At 38.9% G+C, this 22653-nt stretch overlaps 1 protein-coding gene across 1 annotated transcript in view; it reads left to right on the top strand.

Moving 5' to 3' along the window:
- Window positions 1-20776, top strand: part of CCDC68 (coiled-coil domain containing 68) — a 50574-nt gene extending 29798 nt beyond the window's left edge. Inside the window, exons 9-12 of the mRNA XM_001926362.8 lie at window positions 6523-6628; window positions 7917-8000; window positions 15920-15996; window positions 19351-20776. Of these exons, the coding sequence (XP_001926397.4) occupies window positions 6523-6628; window positions 7917-8000; window positions 15920-15996; window positions 19351-19408 (325 nt within the window). The 3' untranslated portion in view covers window positions 19409-20776. The remainder of the gene's footprint in view (window positions 1-6522; window positions 6629-7916; window positions 8001-15919; window positions 15997-19350) is intronic.
- Window positions 20777-22653: the final 1877 nt, after the last annotated feature.

Here is a 22653-nt window from a genome sequence, read left to right as displayed (position 1 = left end):
TTTCCTAAACACTTTCTTTTCTTTCCCTTTCCATTTTTTTTTTCTTTTCTTTTAATTCTAAGCCCACCACAGTCCTCATATATTCTGATAAAAGATTCAAAGTCAAATCTATTTCAAGATCTTTCTTCATCCATCCAGATCTATTTATTACTCTTTGGGATACCAGGCATTATTATGAGCCTCAGAATGTACACATTTTTGTTCTCATTTATTCAATGACATATGCTCAAACACAACTCTCTTGGTCTTTTGGTGTTTTTGTATTTCCTTTCCTTTCCCATTATCTCCTTCTCTCTCATATACTGTGCTTTCTGTCTGGCTCGTATTCTTGCACTGGACCTCATCAGCCAAAGTCCAGAACTGGGGTGACCCTGGCAATTGTACCCACATATTTGAAACACACTGGGATACCACTAATATTAATTTCCTCATATTCTTCCCTGTGAACAAGCTTTGTAGTCCGAGAAAGTAAACTTATAAGAGAGTTTCATAGCATTGTGCATCTCTGTAGAGGATGAACAATACACTATGGAAAACATCCATAAGTCTTTGGAATTGCTTATATATACTCATAATTTAATTCTAAGTAAAATTTCCAGCTTTTTTTTTTTCCCTAAAGAGAGCTTTTCCATGCAGCAGAACTATGACAGGTAACATATGCCTTCCATTAAGAGTCCAGATAATCTGAGTTTAAATTTTTTTCTTTAAAAAATTTCTTTAAAAAATTTAAAAAATTTATTCTTTAATAAATTTTTCTTTAAAAAATTTTTTTCTTTAAAAAATTTTCTTTAAAAAATTTTCTTTAAAAACCCTAACCCTAACCCTAACCCTAACCAAAATCAGCAGTCGTGATAAAGAATCCTCAAAAACCTCTTGAGGAGGTTTGAGGGATAGCTTGAGGGCAATGGATGTTTTGTGTTTTCAGAAAGGTGTTTGAACATCCTGGCTTGTACAGTTTTCATAAATTGGAAGTATCTCAAATATTTATTTTACTTGTTTCTTTGAGCTGTGCGTAGAGGTATTCACTTTGCTAAGTGACAAGAAAATGAAATCAACATGAGTCAGACTCTTTTGGTTAAAGTGATAGAGACTTGGTTAAGCTCCCATAAATAAAGAGGATTTCTCTTAGATTAAGATTGGAGAGATATGGCCAGAAAAGAAGATGTAGTCATGGGAAGATGGGAAGGTCACCCTTTAGGGCCTAATGTGATTTTTTAAAAGCAGATTATTTTGTTGATCCCATTTAGTCATGGGTGTTTGTGCACTTTTCTCTTGTTTTTTTCCTTCTTAGATGATTCATTGCTTTTCTCACCATGTTTTACCTGCTGGTTTATATTCTCTGTATTTTCCTTTCAAATTCCAGAGGAAAAGCTCTGATTGGAACTAATACTACTTCCTGTGTTAGGCAGATGGATCATGCTGACCAGCCCCTACACTGACCTCCAACCAATAGCCTTTGGCCAGCGCCCCTCTCCCAGTCTTGTGGGTGGCCTCCCCTTACTCAAGGAATAGCCTAGGGCTGCTTCCCTAAGTGGAAGGCTGTGGGTGATTTAATCTCCCTTAAACAGAGATGGTGAGTTTTACAGGAGCCATGACTTTTATGAATTGCAGGGGGCTTCATTCTGCCATTTTTATAACAAGATTCAATATGTTCCAGCTTGGAATTTCTAATATTACAAAGCCTCTCTGAGAATGATTTAAACCTTTATAGTTTAGAGGAAAATGACATTGTTTCCTTGTGTACAGATATGCATATATCATTATAATATATTAAGCCAATCCTCACAATTACTTCTAATGAAAGCCAAAAGATTCAGCAGGAGTGGAGTTCCTATTGAGGTTCAGTGGAAATGAACCTGACTAGTACCAGTGAGAATGTGGGTTTGATCCCTGGCCTTGTTCAGTGGGTTAAGGATCTGGTTTTGCTGCAAACAGTGGTGTAGGTCGCAGATGCAGCTCCATCTGGCATTGCTGTAGGCCGGCAGCTGTAGCTCTGATTCAGCCCCTAGCCTGGGAACTTTCATATGCTGCACCTGCAGCTTTAAAAAAAAAAATAAAAATAAAAATAAATAAATTTTTTAAAAAGTTCAGCAGAAGCATCTTTTCTTAAAAATAAGGTTGGCTCCATATTTGTACTGCCATCAGTACTAACTGACATGTGGATAGCGCCTTTTGGTTTATAAAGTAACTCTAGGTACCTTATTGAATTTAATCTTTCCATTGACCTTTCAGGAAGGGAACAGAACATCTAATTGCTTAGGTGACTTGTCAAGATTATTCAGCCTTTCAGAAGTTGTAGGGCTGGGAGTTTGGGCTCTAGTTTGATCATGGAAAGCTTGTACTTGTTCTGCCATAGAGGACTTTGACCTTCTCTCATTTCTGGAGATTCTAGAGAACTTCTCTCAGACTGGTTTCCTCAGTCTCCTGTATAGCTGTGAACAGTAGGCAATTTTCCACTTACCTCTCTGCCCTATGATGTCGCAGATAAACATACACACCCTTTTTAGAGTTATCCTTCAAGGAAACACACTTGAGGTTTGTAAGATAAATAGTGTGTTGGTGCCTCCATATCTGCAGAAGCTGCTTAGGGATGGCACGTTCCTTAGAGGAGGAAACAGGGCATCTTGGAGATGAAGTTGCATGACAGCATGCTGTCTATACTTATATTGTATATTTATCATTAGTAGTTTTGCAGGTGCTCTCAAGCTCCCCATTTAGTGCCACCATTGAGAAGAACAATGGCGAAGATTTTGATTGGCAATAGTAATACTCTCCTGAGTTGGGTTGAAATGTGAACAGAGCTATAGCTACCCCTCGCTTATTCTTTCATCTTGCTCTGGCTTGGGAAACATAAGGACCGGGAGTCTCCTATTCTTGTGGTTGTGATCCTCAGTTTCCCTCTCTTCCACTGGGGACTTAAATTCAGTGATGGCCATCATAAAGGTCCAAAGAAACATCAGACAGCAGGAAATCTGAGCCCCTGTAGACTCTAGTATGATAATAAGCATAGTTCATAAAGACTTCAAAGAGTTATATTCTGGGATTGTGCAAATATGGCCATCCTTATGTTCTCCATACCCTTTGAAATTATATATTTACATACCCCAAGTTCTAAGAAAGTGTAAGATTGTTTACAAAAACCACATAAAATACAGCATAATTCTTTAACTGAAAATAAATCATATGAGGAGGCCAAGGAGATACAAGAACAGGTATAAAATGAGATTGGTTCACAAAATGTGCATGAGGAGGTGCTATACACCCACTCATAGTGAACCACTGACCAAACTTAAAATTTTTAAAAAAGAAAAGGGAGTGCTCCTAGAAATACTTTGCTTCCATCTTAAGACCTATTTTGTATTTTTTTATTTGTGGTGAAGTTGATGATAGTATTCTCATGGAGGACATGGGAAATTTTCCTGAGTTTTGAATTTGGGGGAGCATGTCTACCCAACCTCCATCCTTCTAGAGACTTTTTGCCTTTTGATCCCCAAGGTCTGGGTCATCATAAGGCACAGTGAAACCATTTTGAATACTCATCTTTAATAATATGCAGTATTTTCATATTGTATGAATTTTCAAAGCCAGCCTGGCTCAGCAAAGCATCTCTAGTTCTATCTCATTATTTCCCCAGGAAAGTCCTGAGTCCTACTGCTCCTTCCTCCTTTCTTTTTCTCTTTTTTCCCTTCCTCTCTGGAGCAATTTTGAATCTTAGTACCAACTATGGGCCAGACGTTTGTTTGCTTTCTCTGCTGTTTTGATCCTTATGTCCGTAACTCATCTTTTTTTGTTTGTGAAATACCTCTTCAAGTCACTTTCTAATTTTTCTGCTGGGTTCCTCCCCTGTCGATTTGCAGATGTTCCATATGTATTCTGGATACAATGCCTCTGTTAGTCATTTCTGTTACCAAGATTCTGAGGCTGTCCTATTCACTCTCATATGGTGACTGTAAGTTTTACATTTTTGTCTAGTCAAACTTATCAATCCTTTCCTTTGCAGTTAATACTGTTTTAAGTTCTCTTTTTAACAATCTTTCTCTATTTCAAATTCACAAAGATGCTCTTCTCTATTATTTTATGAAGGATTTGGGGATCCCCAGGTTTATTCACAACCTACATGGAATTTATTTTTATTATGAAGTGAGGTTAGGATTAACTTTCTTTTTTTATTATTTTTAAAATTTTATTTATTTATTTATTTATTTAGGGCCACACCAGTGGCATGTGGAGGTTCCCAGGCTAGGGGTCAAATTGGAGCTGTAGTTGCCGGCCTACACCACAGCCACAGCAATGCTGGATCTGAGCCTTTTCTGTGACCTACACCACAGCTCATGGCAATGGCAGATCCTTAATCCACTGAGCAAGGCCAGGGATCGAACTTGTGTCCTTATGGATACCAGTTGGACTCGTTAACCACTGAGCCACGATGGGAACTCCAGGATTAATTTTCTTTTCTTTGTCCTCTTTTCATATGAATATCTAGTTGTCTCAGTAGCATTTGCTGAAAAGACCATCCTTTTTTTTCTTTCTCTTTTTTTGCTTTTTAGAGCTACAGCCATGGCATGTGGAGGTTCTCAGGCTAGGGGTCTACTTGGAGATACAGCTGCCAGCCTACTCCAGAGCCACAGCAACACAGGATCTGAGCCGCATCTGCGACCCACACCACAACTTACGGCAACGCTGGATCCTTGACCTACTGATCGAGGCCAGGGATTGAACCCCCTACCTCATGGTTCCTAGTCAGATTTGTTTCCGCTGTGCCACGAGGGGAACGCCAGAAAAGACCATCCTTTTATAGCATTATGCAGCATCATCTCTGATATAAATTAAGTCTATTGGTCTATCTCTGTGATATATATGTATATGTCAAATGAAAGTGGCATGGACATGACATAATTTACCAAGTCTTTTATTGTTGAACATTTAGGTAGTTTCCATTTTTAATGCTATAAACAATAAAAAATATTTTACCTATATTTTGTGATATCTATATTATATAGTTTTATAGTACTTTATAGTATAAATTATTTCATTCCATAGGATAAATAAATAGTAATGGCTATCATTATACATCATATGTACTAGTGCAAACATTTCTATAGGTTTATATAAATTAATTTTATAATTTTAATTAATTAATTAATTTCTACAGTAAAACAAACTCTTTTTAAAGCTCTCTCATTGAAACCAAACAAGGGGAAAAAAAAATCAAGTTTTCTCTTAAATATTGAAAATTGCCTGAAAGTTACTTGGCCTTGAAAGACTGCATTATATATTAAACATTCTTGAGAAATTATATATTAAATCTTAGCGGTTTAGTTCTATGCTACTCAGAGCACTCAAATCATGGTCTAAGGATCAGAAGAATCATTCCAACACCTAGCTTATGTTGGAACTGCAAACACTCAGGCCCTACTCAATGATGGGGTCAGAGTGTACATCTTAAGAAGATCCCTGACACTTTAACAAGATCCACTAAGGCATTTTAAGCTTGAGAAACAATGTTTTAGTACATGGTGTAAACCAAAATGGAGACTTAAAAAAACGTAAGAACAAGTTCTGTAGTATCATGAATTTCCATGACCTTTGCAATATTTGTTAACATGTAAAAATCAGAATTGCAATGGCATTGGATGTTAGCTACTAATTGTAAAATCTTAATAAACTAAAGTAATATATTACTTTGTAAGAAGTGCACTTTCCAAAAGCACATTCACTTTACCTCTTTAAATATACAGTATAAATCTTGTCATGCTATAAAGGTAGGGTTATTATATTTGCTATACGGAGGCTTAGAAAGAAGTCACACTTTTCCCAAGTTTGGTGATCTTGCTGCAAGGCATTTTGCCTCAAACTCTAATTAAGTAGAAAATAGTCAAAAGCTGTATAATCAGTTCCAGTTACCTAAATGGAGCTTGGGGAAAGTATGAATAGTCTAAATTCAAATTTCATGCATCTTTCTTCACAATGGTGGATGTGGACTTAAAATATTATCTGGAATCTAATTTCTTCCTTTTTTTTCTTGCTTTATTTTATTTACAGGTAGTAGAACTAACAAAAGTAGGAAGCAAAAAAAAAAAAAAAAAGATAAACACAGCAATTAACAACATCTACTAACCCTTGTATCGCTGGAAATTGGTTTCTGATTCATATCTAAAGTCTCCATTCCTGGTCCCATGTACCAACCCTGCTATCCTAGTTCTGTGCATTCTGATGGCTGCTAGGAAGTGTGTGCTCGTAGGCAAGACGTGTTAGATATGGAAGTGCTTCCCCAGGGTCAATGAAACCTGACTCAGCTACCTGCTGGGGGGAGGAGAGTCACAGGTGGCCAGAGAGGAGCTTTTGACATGAACTAGTGTTCTCGTTCAAGTCATATCTGAGCTGATCAGAGGCTGCTTCTGTGCGTCTTATCCACATCATGTTTAGTAGGAGAGTCACGTGTGAGGACATCCTGGTAGCACAGCTGTATAAATAGCTGTATAATGCATCAGCAAACCTTTCTTTTTTCCTTTGCATTTCCAGTTGCCAGGATCTTCAAAAGGAGATTTCCCTCCTCCAGGAGCAGATCGCTCATCTACAGTTTGTGATTCACTCCCAGCATCAGAACCTGCGAAGTGTCATCCAGGAGGTCAGATTAATCAAGTGTGTTTCTCTGGTAGATGGTATGTTTACAGTGAGAAGTGGCTTGTCTGGACTCTACAAGTACCAGGATTCCTCTCCACACTGACATTTCCTATTTATTCCCATGTGACATGGCTCTGTTTTGAGTGTCCTCTTTGGTCTCTCTGCCAACCCCTGGAATATTCTCCGTGGAGATATTTGGAAACTGTGTTTGCTCTTGAGATGTTTCGGTGATTTTCTAAAAGTGTTCTGAGCCAGATAACGTACACTGTTCTTTACAAGATTTTGTAGATTAGGAGATTCAGCCCTTTCTTGAGGAAGAAATTAGCTGTTTTCATAATCTCATAAATGGTTAATTGACATAGGGGGTGCACAAGGGTGTAGCCTGGTCCTTCTTTGCTAGGAACATCTTGGCAGGTGAAAGAGAGGTCATCTTGATGGTAGCCGATGGGTGGTGACTTGCATACTCACACAATTTATGTCAAGATATGTATTGATCAGGTTTGGGAATCTGCTTTAGACTTAAAACCAGACCTTCATTCACTCTTTTTTTTTTTTTTACTACCAAATATTTATTTCTGAAAGGAGTCCTTCCAAATAACTCAAATGTCTTCTTGAAATAAATGTAGCATTCATGCTTGCTTGGCTAGGACTTCACCAAAAGGCCAGAGAATTGAGTCAGGGTGGGTGGAGGCGATGTCCCATGTTTTCATTTTACAGATGAGAAAACTGAGGTCTGCCATAGTTAAATGACAGAGCTGGCAATGGCACAGTCGGCCTTGGAATCCACGTGTTTCTTCCTGCACCATCCTGGACTTTTTCACCCCACCTCCCCAGGCCCATGTTACCTCTTAGCAGATGCTTTTCTTCTGAAGCAGAGGGCTCACCTTAATATACTTCTGGTTGACCAGGTCTCTGCTTCATGAAGCATCCCCAGGCCAGGCAATGGCCTTGCATCATGTTTACTAGCTTTTGCCTCTGCAGGATGAAAACATTACGTGGCTGAGACACACAAGGAAGACCGATGCTGCTTTCCACAGGATGCATCCTGCTGAGTTTGGTTTAAACAAGTTTTCTAGAGATTAAATGTTTAATCTCCGTCTGTGTGTTCTCATCCCCAGGTGCCAATTTGTCCTGCTAGTTTTTGTAGCCTGCTGAGTCTGCTAATGCTTGGGATTTAATTTTGTTTATTTGATGAATGGTATTTGACCACAGAAACCTGTACAGTTTCTGATTTAAGGAACTACTCTCTGTTGTCTGACAAGATTTTTCCATTTGTATTCCCTAATTCTTAGATGGAAGACTTAAAAAATAATTTAAAAGAACAAGATAAAAGAATTGAAAATCTGAAAGAAAAAGTGAACATACTTGAAGCCCAGGTAAGGAGGGAATCTGTTGCATACTTCACTGTGAATGTGTGTGTGGTATGTCTGTGAGCCTGTGTATGAATGTGTCCTGTGAGTGTGTGTGTGATGATGTGCCAGTGTGACACTATGTCCAAGTATGTCCGTATGTGAATGCATGTGTCTCTGTGATTGTGTGTGACTGTGTCTGTGACGTGTGTGTATATGTATAGGTCTGAGTGTCTTTTTGTGAGTGTGTGTGTGTGTGCATCTTCTATGCATAAGAATTATAGCTTTGTGGGGAGGTATTCTTAATAATTATTAAAATATTAAGTATCAAATATAATTTTATATTATTAAATTATTAATATGAAATATTCTTAGATAATTGTCAAGAGTTCACTCAAATTTTTTTACATACTTGCCATACTGGGGAGACCAATGATCCTATCTCTTGATGTAGCCTTGAATGAAGTTTCTTTCCCCCCCCTCCTGAGATGTCCTCTTTCCTTTTCTTTCTGCATCCTGACATAGTGTCAGTGAGGATGTGTGTTCAGTCCCAGGCTGCGCTCAGTGGGTTCAGGGTCCAGTGTTGCCACAAGCTGCAATGTAGGTCACAGATGTGGCTTGAATCTGGTGTTGCTGTGGCTGTGGTGTAAGTCTCAGCTGCAGCTCTGATTTGACCCCTACCCTGGGAATTTCCATATGCCACAGGTGTGGCCTTAAAAAGAAAAAAAAATGATGAATTTCAATATGAGCCTTGTGGAAAACTGGGTGGTAGAGCATATCAAATTGAGCCATTGTGAATATTTCTATTCTAAAAGGGCTGTGAAAAATAGCATAGAATGGCATTGGAAATGTAGGTAGGGGCTAGATCATAAAAGGCCTTTAGGCCACGCTAAGGCCTCTTTTTATCTATATAACAATATGACAAGAAGGGTTTTGCTTACCAGTCAAATTAAATTTACATTATCCTTTAATATAGCCACGGGAGTTTCCATTGTATTGATATAAAATAATTTAAATTATTCCCTACTATTGGACATTAGATCGTTTTTCAGTATAGCTTTTGTAAACAAGCAATGAATTCAGCACACCTGTATAAACAGTACTGATTATTTGTATAGTCACTTCCTTCCTTAAGATAAATTTTTAGAAGCAGAATTGGTAACTCAAAGACTATATCCAGACTATATTTTAGATTTTTTTTTTCTTTAGGGCCGCACCTGTGGCATACGGAGGTTCCCAGGCTAGGGGTCGAATTGGAGCTGTAGCCTCCAGCCTATACCGTGACAGCAAAGCCAGATCCTAGCCGTGTCTGCAACCTATACCACAGCTCATGGCAATGCTGGATCCTTAACCCACTGAGCAAGGCCATGTGTTGAACCCACAACCTCATGGTTCTTGGATTCTTTTCCACTGTGCCGCAATGGGAACTCCTATTTTAGATTTTTGATATGTGTTCTCTGATTTTCAGTGTTATGCTGGATCACACATCTCCCTCAGCTGCTTAGCCCCAACTGTAGCTTTCTCTACTCTTGTGTTTACCTCTTTATTCTCTTTCAGTCTTTCAGTTCTGACATTTCTGATCTGCTGATTGTCCTCTTTTTTCTCTTATTATTAAGGGATTTCAATATTTAAAAATCCTTTATTATCATTTAAATGAGGTTTAAGAAAGGAAAGATGATAAACACATGTGCTCAGATTCCCATCTGAGCTGGGACTCTCATTTAAAGAGATCTGTAATTCAGGAGTTCTGGTATGGGGTAGGGATCTGACTTTTTAGTTGTCTCACCTTATTTGGCAGTCTGGCCTCTCTTCCTGAATTTGAAATGCCTATTTATCCGAGATTAAATTTTTATTCTGGAAATCTGCCTATTTTGGTTCTGATGCCCTACTGTGTGATTATCATACATGTGTAATGCATTTTAATTGGAGATAGTGTTGTCTTTCTCTGATCTTTTACTGCATTGTGGTGCTGGGCTCAGATCATATCTAATTAAGTGCCAGCCCTCATTACAGGCTTAGTGCCTCAATAGCACTACTGCTTCTAATTCAATCTTACATTCTTTAGTTGTGTCTTTTTATTTATATCATCCCCAAAGCTAATTTTATTGTCCTAAGAAAACTGACAATTTAAGCCATACTCTGCATTATCCAATTGGCCTTTTGGTGTAATAGTTAACTAGAACAATATGTTTGTTTCCATTGTACTGCTTCTCTACCCCAAATTGGGCAAATAATTGCTGACTAGCCACTTAGCGTGATATGAGAGAGTGACAGATTTGTGTCCTCCTTACGGAAACTTCTTGGTTGGATGCAGCCTGCCCACAGTGATGGGACAGCACCTTTCTATACTGCCTAAGATTCTCTGTATGCAGCTGATTCAAGCCACTATTTTCTAACATTCTCTTTTATCAAAAAAAAAAAAAAGCCTTCAAATTATGGTATTGATTGATGTCTTTAAGTTCTCAAAATGTATTAACTTCAGTGGATAAATCTTTTCCTTTATTGCAGGGAATGTTACAGTGCCCAACTTAAGCTTTTAAAAGCCCATCCAAGCCACATTAATTTATTCAGTAAATAGTTTTGTGTGTTTATGATGTACCAGGAAGTGTTCTGAGTGGTAGGTATATGATAAGAACAGGACAGTCTGTCCTGATCTCATCTAGCTTTATTTTAATTGAAGATGCAGACACTAAATACATAAACAAGCAAGTACACAACTTAATTATGGAGAGGTAACTGCTCCAGTGAGGAGTAGGACAATGCCACAGTTATGAAGCAATGGGAGTCAGGAAGTGCATCTCTGAGCCTGTGATTTTTGAGCAGGTACCTAAATTGAGTGAGTGCTTGGGCCAGAGTGAACCTCTTTCTAGTCTAGCCTTAGTCAGTGCTTCATTATGAAGGTCTTATACTGGGATATATGGGCAGGGGTGTACTATCTTGTATGACAAAGGTAAGACCATCACCTCTTTGGAAACGTATTAAATAACAGTGTGAGCTGATTCAGTTTATGAAAAATGGTCACTAGAGCTGAACATCCCTTTTAAACAGGTCAACTTTCTAAGCCACGCGGAGAGCATAGTTTTCTCAGCCGTAATAAAAACCCTCATCTCCTTTAATGCATGTTCTGTACTTCATTTTGTTTAATCCTCAAACTTACCCTGGGAGAAAGTTGTTATTTACTATGTTCCCTAAGGGATTCAACTGAGATTCAGAGAAGTTAAGAAACTTGTTCAAAATCACTCAGCTGCATTTGAGTCTGTCTACCTGACTTGGAAGGATGTGCTTTTCTTTCCCCAATATCTCCTTATCTGGGTGATCAAATGTGTGTGTGTGTGTGTGCGCGCGCGCGCGCGTGCGCGCGTGTGCGTTTGTGCAGATATACACGTGTTAGTATACACACATAAGTATATGTATTTAGAAATGATATCAGTTGCTATATATTAAGAATAATATATTAGAAATGAATGAATAAATAAATTTTAATGTATTTTAGTCATTTTCACAAGTGTACTACATTACATTCTTTTTTTCTATTTTCTTTTTTTTTTAAGCTGCATTAACTGCATATGGAAGTTTCCAGTCCAGGGGTTGACTCTGAGCCACAGCTTTGTGGCAATGCTGGGTCCTTAACCCACAGTGCTGGGCCTCCAGTTTTTTGAGTCATGGAAACAAATTTTTTTTCCTGTGTATTCTTTTCTATCCTAGTAGGGATTTTTTTCCTCTCTCTCCTTCACAAGGGGGATAAAATTCACTCCTATAACTCCGTCCATTTTTTTTCCTTTCGAATCTTTAAGGATTTTATACCTCTTTTAAATATCGCCAGAAATTTCTGCTTACCTCTGCCAAAATTATTTACTTTTCTTTCTACTTTGGCATATCTTTCATCATCTTAATTTACAGCTCTTAACTTCTTTTCACATTTCACGCATTTCTAACTTCTTCACTAATGACTTGCTCATATAGAAATGCATCTTCAGAAATTACTCCATTTTCTAGACTTTGAAGAGTATTCTACTTTATGTAATTACCATCATCCCCAAAATTTAATTTGCTTCCAAGAGTGTGTTGCTAGAAGTTTAAGTATGCAAAAATTAGGTTCTTTTTGGAAAACTGTGTCAGTGAACTATCCTTGGATAGAGTCGGAATAATGGTGAATATATTCTTGTCAGTGATTTGTAGTTTTGTAAACTAATGATGTAATAAAACGCATGCATTTTGTGGTTCTAGCTAAAAGCAAGCATGCGAAAGCCCTTGAGTCAATAATAAAGACCTAAATCTAGTGGGTGAAATGAATCATCATGAAAGTAGAAATATATAAAAATAAAGACATTCTAAGGGATAACTCTTAGGCTTTTGTATTGTTTGGAACACAACAGCTTGAGAAAGTAGGAGTTTATTTTGAAAAAACTCCAAATAGCATCTACATACTTGTCCAGCCACAGGAGTGTTTTTTTATTCCAATACTTGTTGTCATCATATATTGTGTTTCAAGTTGCTTTGTAACTTGTAAAGTCCTATACAGGGAAGAGTTTTTTCAGCCATGTACCTGGCCAAGTGCACTTGCCTGCACTTGTTTGGAGTATACTCGATTTATCTCCATTATACAAGGAACATCTTTATCATCAATTTGTCGAATTTGAAGTACATTTCCTGGGTGAAACTTTCGCACTTATCTCATGAAATGTCACAGTGAAGTGATTCATGTGTGAATATTTTTGCTCCATCTTTTAGTTATTATGCCATGTAGATGCCCAAGGATAAGAAGGGACAAAGTTCATGTCTCATCTTCGCTTTATATTTTTTATTTTTTATTTTTTTGCTTTTTAAAGCCACACCTACGGCATATGGAAGTTCACAGGCTAGGGGTTGAATCAGAGCTGCAAATGCCATCCTACACCACAGGCGCTGCAATGCCAGATCCCAGCTACATCTGCAACCTACACCACAGCTCATGGCAACACCGAATCCTTAACCCACTGAGTGAAGCCAGGGATTGAACCTGTGTCCTCATGGATACTAGTCAGGTTCATTACCACTGAACCACAACAGGAGCTCCATCATCTCTGTTTTCTTAATTGAGTGGTTCTTCATCTTTGCCACATATTAAAATCACCTGCGGAGTTTTGAAAACTCCTCAACCCAGACTACCACCACATTAAACAGAGTCTTTGGGGATAGAACCCAGGCATCAGTAGATTTTAAATCTCCCAGGTAATTCCAGTGTACAACCAACATGAAAACCACACCTTTGATCCAGTGGGTCTCCAACTTGAACAGACATCAGAGTCATCTGATGAGCATCTTAAAACACATTACCTGGCCACCCCAGGTTACTGATTCGGTGGCTTGGTTGGAGATTGAGGATTTGTGGTTACATTCCCAGGGGCCGTTGAGATTGTTGATACCAAGATAATGCTTTGAGAACTGTGCCTTCATCCTGTTTCTCTCCCTCGTTTTCCACCTAGCTCATTCCACCTTGTCTTCAAGGTCCAGATTAAACCTCTTTGTGTAAGAATTATTCTAGGCACACTGATTTCTGTTTATACCTTTGATGTAGTAATGAATTACTGGCTGCCTTATGGCATCCCTTGAATTGCTTTTATTTATTTATTTGTTTGTTTATTATTTTTTAATGGGCATATGTTAGTTTTAGCTCCTCTACCATGCTATGCATCCTGTGTACTGAAAGGGAAGATACCATGCTTTCTTATGCTCCATCACATGAAATCCTTTCAGAAATCACTGAATCTCTTCATCTTCTGGGGATCACCATTTACTTATATGTAATATAAGGAGGCTGCAATAATTCCTCTGGTCACAGAAAAAGAACAAATTGCAAGGAAAAGAGCATGAGACTTGGAGTCAGACAGGCCCACATGGAGCCTTCACATTTATATACTTATGCTGGGGAGTTCCTGCTGTGGCACAGTGGGCTAAGAATCCTACTAGTGTCCATGAGGATGGGGGTTCAAACCCTGGTCTCACTCAATGGGTTAAGGATAGGGCATTGCCACAGACTGTGGTGTAGTTTGCAGACATGGCTCGGATCTGGTGTTGCTGTGGCCATAGTGTAAACCAGCAGCTGCAGCTCCAATTCAACCCCTAGTCTGGGAACTTACACATGCCATGGGTATGGCCCTTAAAAATATAAATAAATATGTTTAAAAAAAAGATATATATACCTCTTTTGCATATTACTACCTGTGGGTTATTGGAGGCAAGCTACCTCAATTTGAGTTTGGCAGCCTTATTTCTTTCACATGCTAAACAATGAAAATTACTTCGGAGAGCTTCATTTATATCAAAGAAAATAATGTATGGAAAACACCAGGCAAAAGTCTTGACATTTGCTAGGTACTCAGAATTATTACCTAGCTTGCTTCCACCAAAATTCTAGTATCTTGGAACTCCTACTTGGAGTTCCATTAACAGTGGGTTAAGATCCTGACTGCAGCAGCTCAGGTTACTGTGGCTGTGGAGGTTCAGGTTTCCTCCCCAGCCCGGCCCAGTGGGTTAAATGATCCGACATTGCCACAGCTGTGGTGTAGGTTGCAGATGTGGCTCGGATTCAGTCCCTGGCCTGGGAACTTTCGAATGCCATGAGTATGGTCATAAAAAAAATTTCTAGTATCTGTTTCCCAAAACCATGCATTTTGGTGTTGGCTTATTGCAAACCAGCAGATGGGGTTTTAGAAAATGCTTTTTATACTTCAAGACTATGACTCTTTAATCTTTGGATTTTTAAAAGGGATGGAGCTGGTGTGTTACTGTTCTTTGAAAGCCATGGCTTCCTCTGCCATCCTCCCACAGTTACCTTTCAGGCCCAGACCTTTGTGTACAGATGTAGTCTTGAAAGACCTCTGGCCTGCTGGTGCAGCCAGCTGGCAGTTCAACCTTGGGCATGATTCTTCGCTGGAAAGTCTGACTTTCCAGATCTGTAAAAAGAACTTGTTTGGCTTGGCTGTGTTGTAGAGAAAGTATTGGCTCTGGACTTAGACTTAGAGTCTAAGTTCTGCCCTGAACAAGATGTTTTGGACACTTAAATTCTTCCAGCCTCAGTTTCTAGTTATAATTGTCCTTGGACTGGAAAATCATCACCAATTGCCTTTAAGTCTTGAAATCCATGCCAGACACTGAGTTGAGAAATTTACCTATTTTATCTCCTTTCAGAACCTGTGAAGAAGGGACTATGATCATAGTTATTCATACAGATGAGGAAATTAGGCACAGAGAGGACCAGTAACCTAAATGAGGTCACACAGGTAGTTAAGTGGTTGTGCAAGGATATTACCTAAAAACAAACTCTTACCCTTCCTAGCTATTGCATTATCTCCCAGAATTGTAAGAGTGCTTCCAGATTTAAAATATTATGATGATATATCTGTTTTTTCCAACTTATACATGATAGGCAGGGCATATATCATTTACCACTAGTATAGAGATGAAGAAACCGAGGCTTGGATGAGAAGATTGAGGCTAAGGAAGCCGTGAACCAAAAGAACAGATGGTGCCTATTTTCCTGGAGTTTATAATCAAGAGATTGCACAAGAAAGACAAATGTGTAATCAATATCGTGGGTGTCTTTAAGAAGGTTCTTTAATAAAGTTCTTTCATGGAGTTCTGTGCATCTGTCTATATAAAAGAAACTGTAAACTGAAACATAGAGAGTTCAGCTGTTAAATTTCATAAGCTAAGTCGGAATACTAAATTTTAATCCATTGCTAAATTACGCATTTTTTCAAGGTATGTTTGTATTTTCAGAGGTCATGTTCAGGGGATTCTCAACTGGCTGCATTCTGTGTTCCCACTGCGTGACTGGAACTTACTGCTAAGGAATGATATGATGTAGATGATGCAGGTGGTGGGTTGACCAGGAACACTAAGCATGTGGCTAGTGAATGTGCTAATTTTGTGATCTCTGCACTTTTTTTTCTCTCTCGTTTTAGAACAAAGAACTAAAAACCAAGGTGGCTCTTTGTTCTGAAACTCCCAGGACAAAGGTGTCTAAGGCTGTCTCTACAAGGTAAAGTCCTTCTTCTCTTACTGCCATCTGCCTTCACGACCCAGGTGGAATAGGTTAGACATTCATCTCACTTGAGAAAGAAAACAATCGATGAAGACTTACGTAATCACGTTTACTGTCTGTCTCCCAGTTCTTTGAGAGTGGGAACTGTGTTGGTCTTTTTCACCCTTGAATCTTGAAGGCTGAGATGTGAACACTTACTGAGTAAATGAATGAATTTAGATATTTTTTTTGTCCTCTTCAACAAGAGGCTTTAACACTTACTCCAAACAGTACAGATCATCACTTCTAATGTCCTTGATCCTCCACTGGTCATATTTTCTGTGCCATTGATGGTCATTTTAATCATAAACAGTGTGTATTTCTTTACTTTTTCAATAATTTACTTATTTACTTTTATTTCTTAGGCATCTGTATCCTATATAGCACTATAGACAAATGCAATAAAAAGCAAACTATAATATGACTAGAAATAGCTTAATGTATCTTAATTTCCTTCCAATAATTTTAAGACAAATAAGTGAATTTTTTTAAAGTTTAGTTGATTTACAATGTTGTGCCAATTTCTGCTATACAGCAAAATGACTCAGTCATATAATCATTTCTGCTATATGACAAAGTGGCACATTCCTTTTTTGATACTATAAACAATAAGGTCCTACTTGATAGCACAGGGAACAATATCCAACTTCCTGGAATAGACCTTGATGGAAAATATTTATTTAAATTTCCACGTGTGTATCGGAAATCAAATAGATTATAAATGTCAAGAGGATAGGAATAGTTTCTTATTTTCACTTTATTTCCTGCATTGTTAAGGACAAGTGTCTTTAGTAACTATCTAATAATGAAGGCATGAAACAATAATAATGACCCCTAAAGCAACAGCAATGATGGTTGAAACCATTAAATCACTTTCTAATGTTGATAGACTCTGAAGTGACAGGTTGGAAAAAAAAAAAAAAAAAGACTTCTGGGCTCAAATCTCATTTCCATAATACTCTATGAAATTATCACTTAAAAGAAAACATAGTCTGTAATTACATGAATCATTTAGAAAGTGATTAAAAACTTCCTGTTCTAGCAGCTTTTGAATTTCCCAGTCTAGTCTCTCCAGGGCAGAAACCCATTTTCTGAAACTCTTCTGCATAGTGCCTGACATGGAGAATCAAGCTCCCTACAATTAGCATCAGTCTAGGAATTCAGGCAGATCCAGCTCCCTCTTCAAAACACACCACAACCATGCTTCACTTTGCTAATGATGTATGTAATTAGAGTCTAGAGATGAAGCCATTATGGATCGAGTTTTCTCAGATCTTTGGGCCCCTAGATGCTAAGTCATTAGGTTTTTGGCCAATAGCCCTGCAACCTCTAATAAAGAAATAAGCCCTAGGCATGTTAAAGGAGGAAGTGAAATACCCACATTTCAGAAACAGTAAGGGAAGCAGAGATATGTTAGTGAGGAAAAAGATGAACAGTTTAAAAGAGAAAGGCAAGCATGACTTACCAAGGGTTGGGAGGATGGGCAAGTGTTTGCCCCCTTGCCAGACATATTCTCTTGGTGGTAGGCAGCACACTGACCCTGGAGGAAGTGCAGCCAGTAGAGTAGAGGAGGGAGCAACAGGTGGTCTCCATATTCTAAGGACTCCTGTATTGAGAACTGAGATGCTGGCTGGAGCAGAGACAATGTGTTCTCTTACAGCCAACTTCTTTAGCTGCCATTAACTAATAAAAGGTGGTTTTAAAGACTTTTTTTCCTCCCTATGACTTGGGAAAGGTCAAATGGGAAAATTTCCTAATTGAAACAGGGAAACTAGACTGAATATGCCCTTTGTTTAATGATTTTTTTTTTTTTTTGGTCTTTTTGCCTTTTCTAGGGCTGCTCCTGCAGCATATGGAGGTTCCCAGGTCTAAATGGAGCTGTAGCTGCCGACCTACGCCAGAGCCATAGCAACGCGGGATCTGAGCCGCGTCTGTGACCTACACCACAGCTCACTGCAATGTCAGATCCTTAACCCACTGAGCAAGGCCAGGGATCGAACCCGCAACCTCATGGTTCCTAGTTGGATTCGTTAACCACTGAGCCATGATGGGAAGTCCTGTTTTATGATTTTCAATAAACATCCCAATAGTAATGATATATCTAGAATGGTAGGTTTCATGTTTGCTAAATGAAATCTGGCCAGTTGGCTCTTTGAGAATGTCAATGATAGTATGGTTTGGGAAGTCTGGATTCACCAACGTACAATGGACTTATAACTCTAGGGAGGAATTGGAGTATAAAAGGAGCCATCCATGCAAAGAAAAAAAAGAATCACATACATTTAAGAATTAATCTTGGCGGAGTTCCCGTTGTGGCTCAGCAGTTAACGAATCTGACTAGGAACCATGAGGTTGTGGGTTCGATCCCTGGCCTTGCTCAGTGGGTTAGGGATCCGGTGTTGCCGTGAGCTGTGGTGTAGGTCACAAACGAGGCTAGGATCCCCGCATTGCTGTGGCTGTGGCATTGGCCGGCAGCTACAGCTCCAATTAGACCCCTGGCCTGGGAACCTCCATATGCCGCGGAAGTGGCCCAAGAAATGGCAAAAAGACAAAAAAAAAAAAATTAATCTTGGAAAATCTCTTAAATAACTCATAAAATAGAGTACTATGCTATCTCTCAGTAAGTACCAAAAAAAACCTCAAGATTTTTCTCTAAGCATTAGAACTTAGAATCTTTTCTTTTGGCTACACCCATGGCGTGCAGAAGTTCTGAGGCCAGGCATTGAACCTGAGACCCAGCAATGCTGAATCCTTAACTGCTAGGCCACCAGAGAACTCTGAGAACATTTAGATGTTCCTTGAACACCAAAGAAATGGTTTGCTGGACGTGAGGAGTCAGGTTGTTAGAAAACAGCAACAACAAAACACATATATACATTTATGTATGCATGCATGTGCACAAACATATATTGATGTGTGCGTGCATGTGCATATATATTATGTAATGAGAAACCCACAGAACTAAAAAGTCCTTATGGGACAGTTGATTTGTGTGTCCCATCTCCAAGTCGCTCTGGTGCTTGTCTTCACTGAGTAGAAGGGCAGACACAGACTTGCTCTCTCACTTCCCCTCACGCTTCCTTACCCCTGTTCTCTTACAACCAGATGCATTTACATAAAGTAAATGCTTCCATCCGCACTTTTACTGTGTCTCGTGGGGAATTAGAATCAATCAATTAACCATCATCTCTTAGGTTAAAACAATTAGTTCACACGTGGTAGTGAAGTTGGTAATGGTTGTGCTACAGCACTTATATCAATAAAGTTTTATGTGCTCAATGATTTTGATAATTGTGTGGTTTTTTTCTACAGTGAATTGAAGACTGAAGGCACAACCCCATATCTGATGTTGGTAAGGCTGCGGAAATGAGCTGGCTGCCTGGAGATCTGAATGAGGAAGATCATCATATGGGTCTTATTTATTCCTTGAAACACAGTCTAAGTGTACATATTAAAATGGCTTGGTGCCAGTATTTAATGGAATTTATTGTATTTAATACATATATCGACAGCTTTGCAGGAAGGTGACATTTCAGAAAATTAAATACATATTCAATGAAAGGAACTCTTTCTTCAAAACTTACTAAATGGATGAAGAAATCAGTTGCTTTCCTGTGATGGAAGATGAATTCTGCTTTAAACTTTTAAAAAAATCAAAAATCTGTTTGTTTTTTTTTGTTTGTTTGTTTGAAGATTTTTGCTGAAGGGACTGGTTAAGGTTGTCAACTTTGACTTTTTGATAGTGGCTTTTATGTATAGTTACCCCTTGGTATCCATGAGGGATTGGTTCCAGGAGCCACCTGGGGTACCAAAACCCATGTGGATGCTCAAATCCTATCTATAAAATGGCAAATTATAGTTGATTCTCTGTATGCATGGTACCACATCCACTGATTCAGCCAATCATGGATGCAGAACCTGCAGATACAGAGGGCCTGCTATATATAAATATAAGGAAGAGTGTACAGACAGACCTCCTTTCATTGTGCCTCACAGATACTGATGTTTACAAATTGAAGGTTTGTGGGAACCCTGCATTGTCAGATGATGGTTAGCATTTTTTCAGCAATAAAGTGTTTTTAATGTAATTTAATTTAAGTATTAGACATAATAATATTGCATACTTAATAGGCTACAGGACAGTGTAAATATAACTTTTATATGCACTGGGAAACTGGAAATTTCATGTGACTCACTTCACTGTAATAGTCTCTTTATTGCGGTGCTCTGGAAACAAACCTCTGCATCTCTGAGGGATATCTGTGAATAAATAATATTTTAAATATTTGACTTTTGAGTAATACAAAATATCTTACCATGATTCAAATCCATCTCCTAACTTATGGTTAGTGGGAGAGTTATTCTCCACAGAATTCTCTATAGAATTCAGGGCAGAAAAGGAGTAGTTCTTTTTAGCTAATTCCCCAACCCATACAGCCTTCTGAAATGGAGACTCCTGTCTGTCTTACCACACTTTAGAAGGTTGTTTGAGTGTATTTTCCTGATGGGAGGGGGAGGGAGTGGGAGGGATCGGGAGCTTGGGCTTATCAGACACAATTTAGAATAGATTTACAAGGAGATCCTGCTGAATAGCATTGAGAACTTTGTCTAGATACTCATGTTGCAACAGAAGAAAGGGTGGGGGGAAAAATGTAATTGTAATGTATACATGTAAGGATAACCTGATCCCCTTGCTGTACAGTGGGAAAATAAAAAAAATTATATATAAAAAAAAAAAGAAGGTTGTTGTTCTTCAGTTGGTGTTGAACTTTGGTTGCTAGAGGCAACCTATATATCAGCACAAAGGAATACATTTTGTGACTCTGTGACAGAATGACAGAATCTTTTTTTTTTAATTTATTATTTTTTTTTAGGGCCACACCTATGGAAGTTCCTAGACTAGGGGTCAAATTGGAGCTGCAGCTGTAGGCCTACACCACAGCCACAGCAATGCCAGATCTAGCTGCCTCTGCTACCTGTACCGCAGCTTGTGGCAACACTCGATCCTTAACCTATTTGAGTGAGGCCAGGGATCAAACGCAAAATCCTCCTGGATACTAGTCAGGTTCTTAACCCTGTTTAGGGGAGGAGTTCCAGATACAGGGTCAGTCCCCCTCCTGGCACAGTGGGTTAAAGGATCCAGCATTGCTGCAGTGTGGCTTAGGTCGCAACCGCAACTTGGATCTGATCCCTGACCCAGGAACTCCATATGCCTCAGGGTGGCTAGAAAGGAGGGAAAAAAAAAGATGTTTGGGGGAAAGAATAGAACACAATGCTGTTGGCTCATACCTCCATACAAATCTATTGTGGGTTCAAAGGAAGAGTGGCTACTATCTGCAGCCAGGAAGAATCTGAATTCATGAACTTGGAATTACATGTCTAGTGCTATTGTGAAAGCGTGCTTAAATTTTTACATGCATTCATTACAGTGGAGTTTGTAATTGCTCTCAGTCAAACAAAACTCTTGCAGAAATGCAAGCAAACTGACACTCAGGAAAGCAGAACACACTTCCACTGAAGGCAAAATGGGAGAACTTCGTCATCCTAAGAGATGAATTATCTGTAGGTTTTGTTGATCATTCTCTTGGTGTATAAACATTTTCTCAGGAAAGATGTTTCAAGCCTGTTTGTAGTTCAGGTATTTGCAAACATGATGAAATAAGGTCTTTATAAATTCATCGAAGTGCTGTAATCTTTGCAGTGTTGCATAACTATGTATGTGAGTTTCATGCTTCACGTTTTTATTGCTTGCTAGTGTTTAAGGGGTAGTTAATAACATTTTTAGGGCACAGTCACCCTAGGTCAGGACTACTTCTAAGGACTTCACCTATATTAATTGCTTTAATCCTCCCAACAACCCTCAGATGAAGGTCATATTATTATTCACATTTTTCAGAGGAGGATACTCTGAGTGGTTAAGTAATTTTCCCAACTGCTAACTATGGAGCAGACAGTGTGAACCTTTTGGCTTGACTACCGATACTCCTGCTACCTGCTCACTTGGTGGTCTGGATACCTTCCAGCTAGAGAAATGTCTCTCTTTTTGCTTCTTTATCAAACAGAGCTCTTTTTGTTGTTGGCTTTCTGCATCACACTGTGGCCAACAGTCAAAAACAACACTTACTAAGCCAGTAAATATTTTGTTGAGGTGGGTTGGCCTTTTCACCTATTGGTCTACCCTCATGAGCACTTAGAAAAACTTCCCTGCTAAAAATCTGCTTATTTTCCCTGTATAGTTCAAGCCTTTATGCCACATTGAAGATCTTTGGTAATGCATTTCCTGGCACCTGTGTAGAAATATTGGGATCATGAATTCTGCTTCAAGCATCTGCAGTGTGGCAGATTTCCCCTTTCACTTGGAGATCACTTAGGTTCCTCTTGTATATCGTATATTTCCCCCCCCCCCTCCGCACCTGCTGCATATGGAAGTTCCTAGGCTACGGGTTCAATCAGAGCTACAACTGCTGGCCTATGCCACAGGCACAGCAATGCCAGATTCGAACTGCATTTGCAACCTATACCGCAGTGCCAGATCCTTAACCCACTGAGTGAGGCCAGGGATCGAACCCGCATCCTCATGGACACTGTGTTGGGTTCTTAAACTGCTGATTCACA

The sequence above is a fragment of the Sus scrofa genome, chromosome 1, assembly GCF_054392235.1.
Source record: "Sus scrofa isolate SSC_HxYL_T2T_F1_AM1 chromosome 1, Sscrofa_HxYL_maternal_Yorkshire_Landrace_v2.0, whole genome shotgun sequence".
Classification (NCBI taxonomy): domain Eukaryota; kingdom Metazoa; phylum Chordata; class Mammalia; order Artiodactyla; family Suidae; genus Sus; species Sus scrofa.
This window is presented reverse-complemented; position numbering and strand designations above follow the sequence as displayed.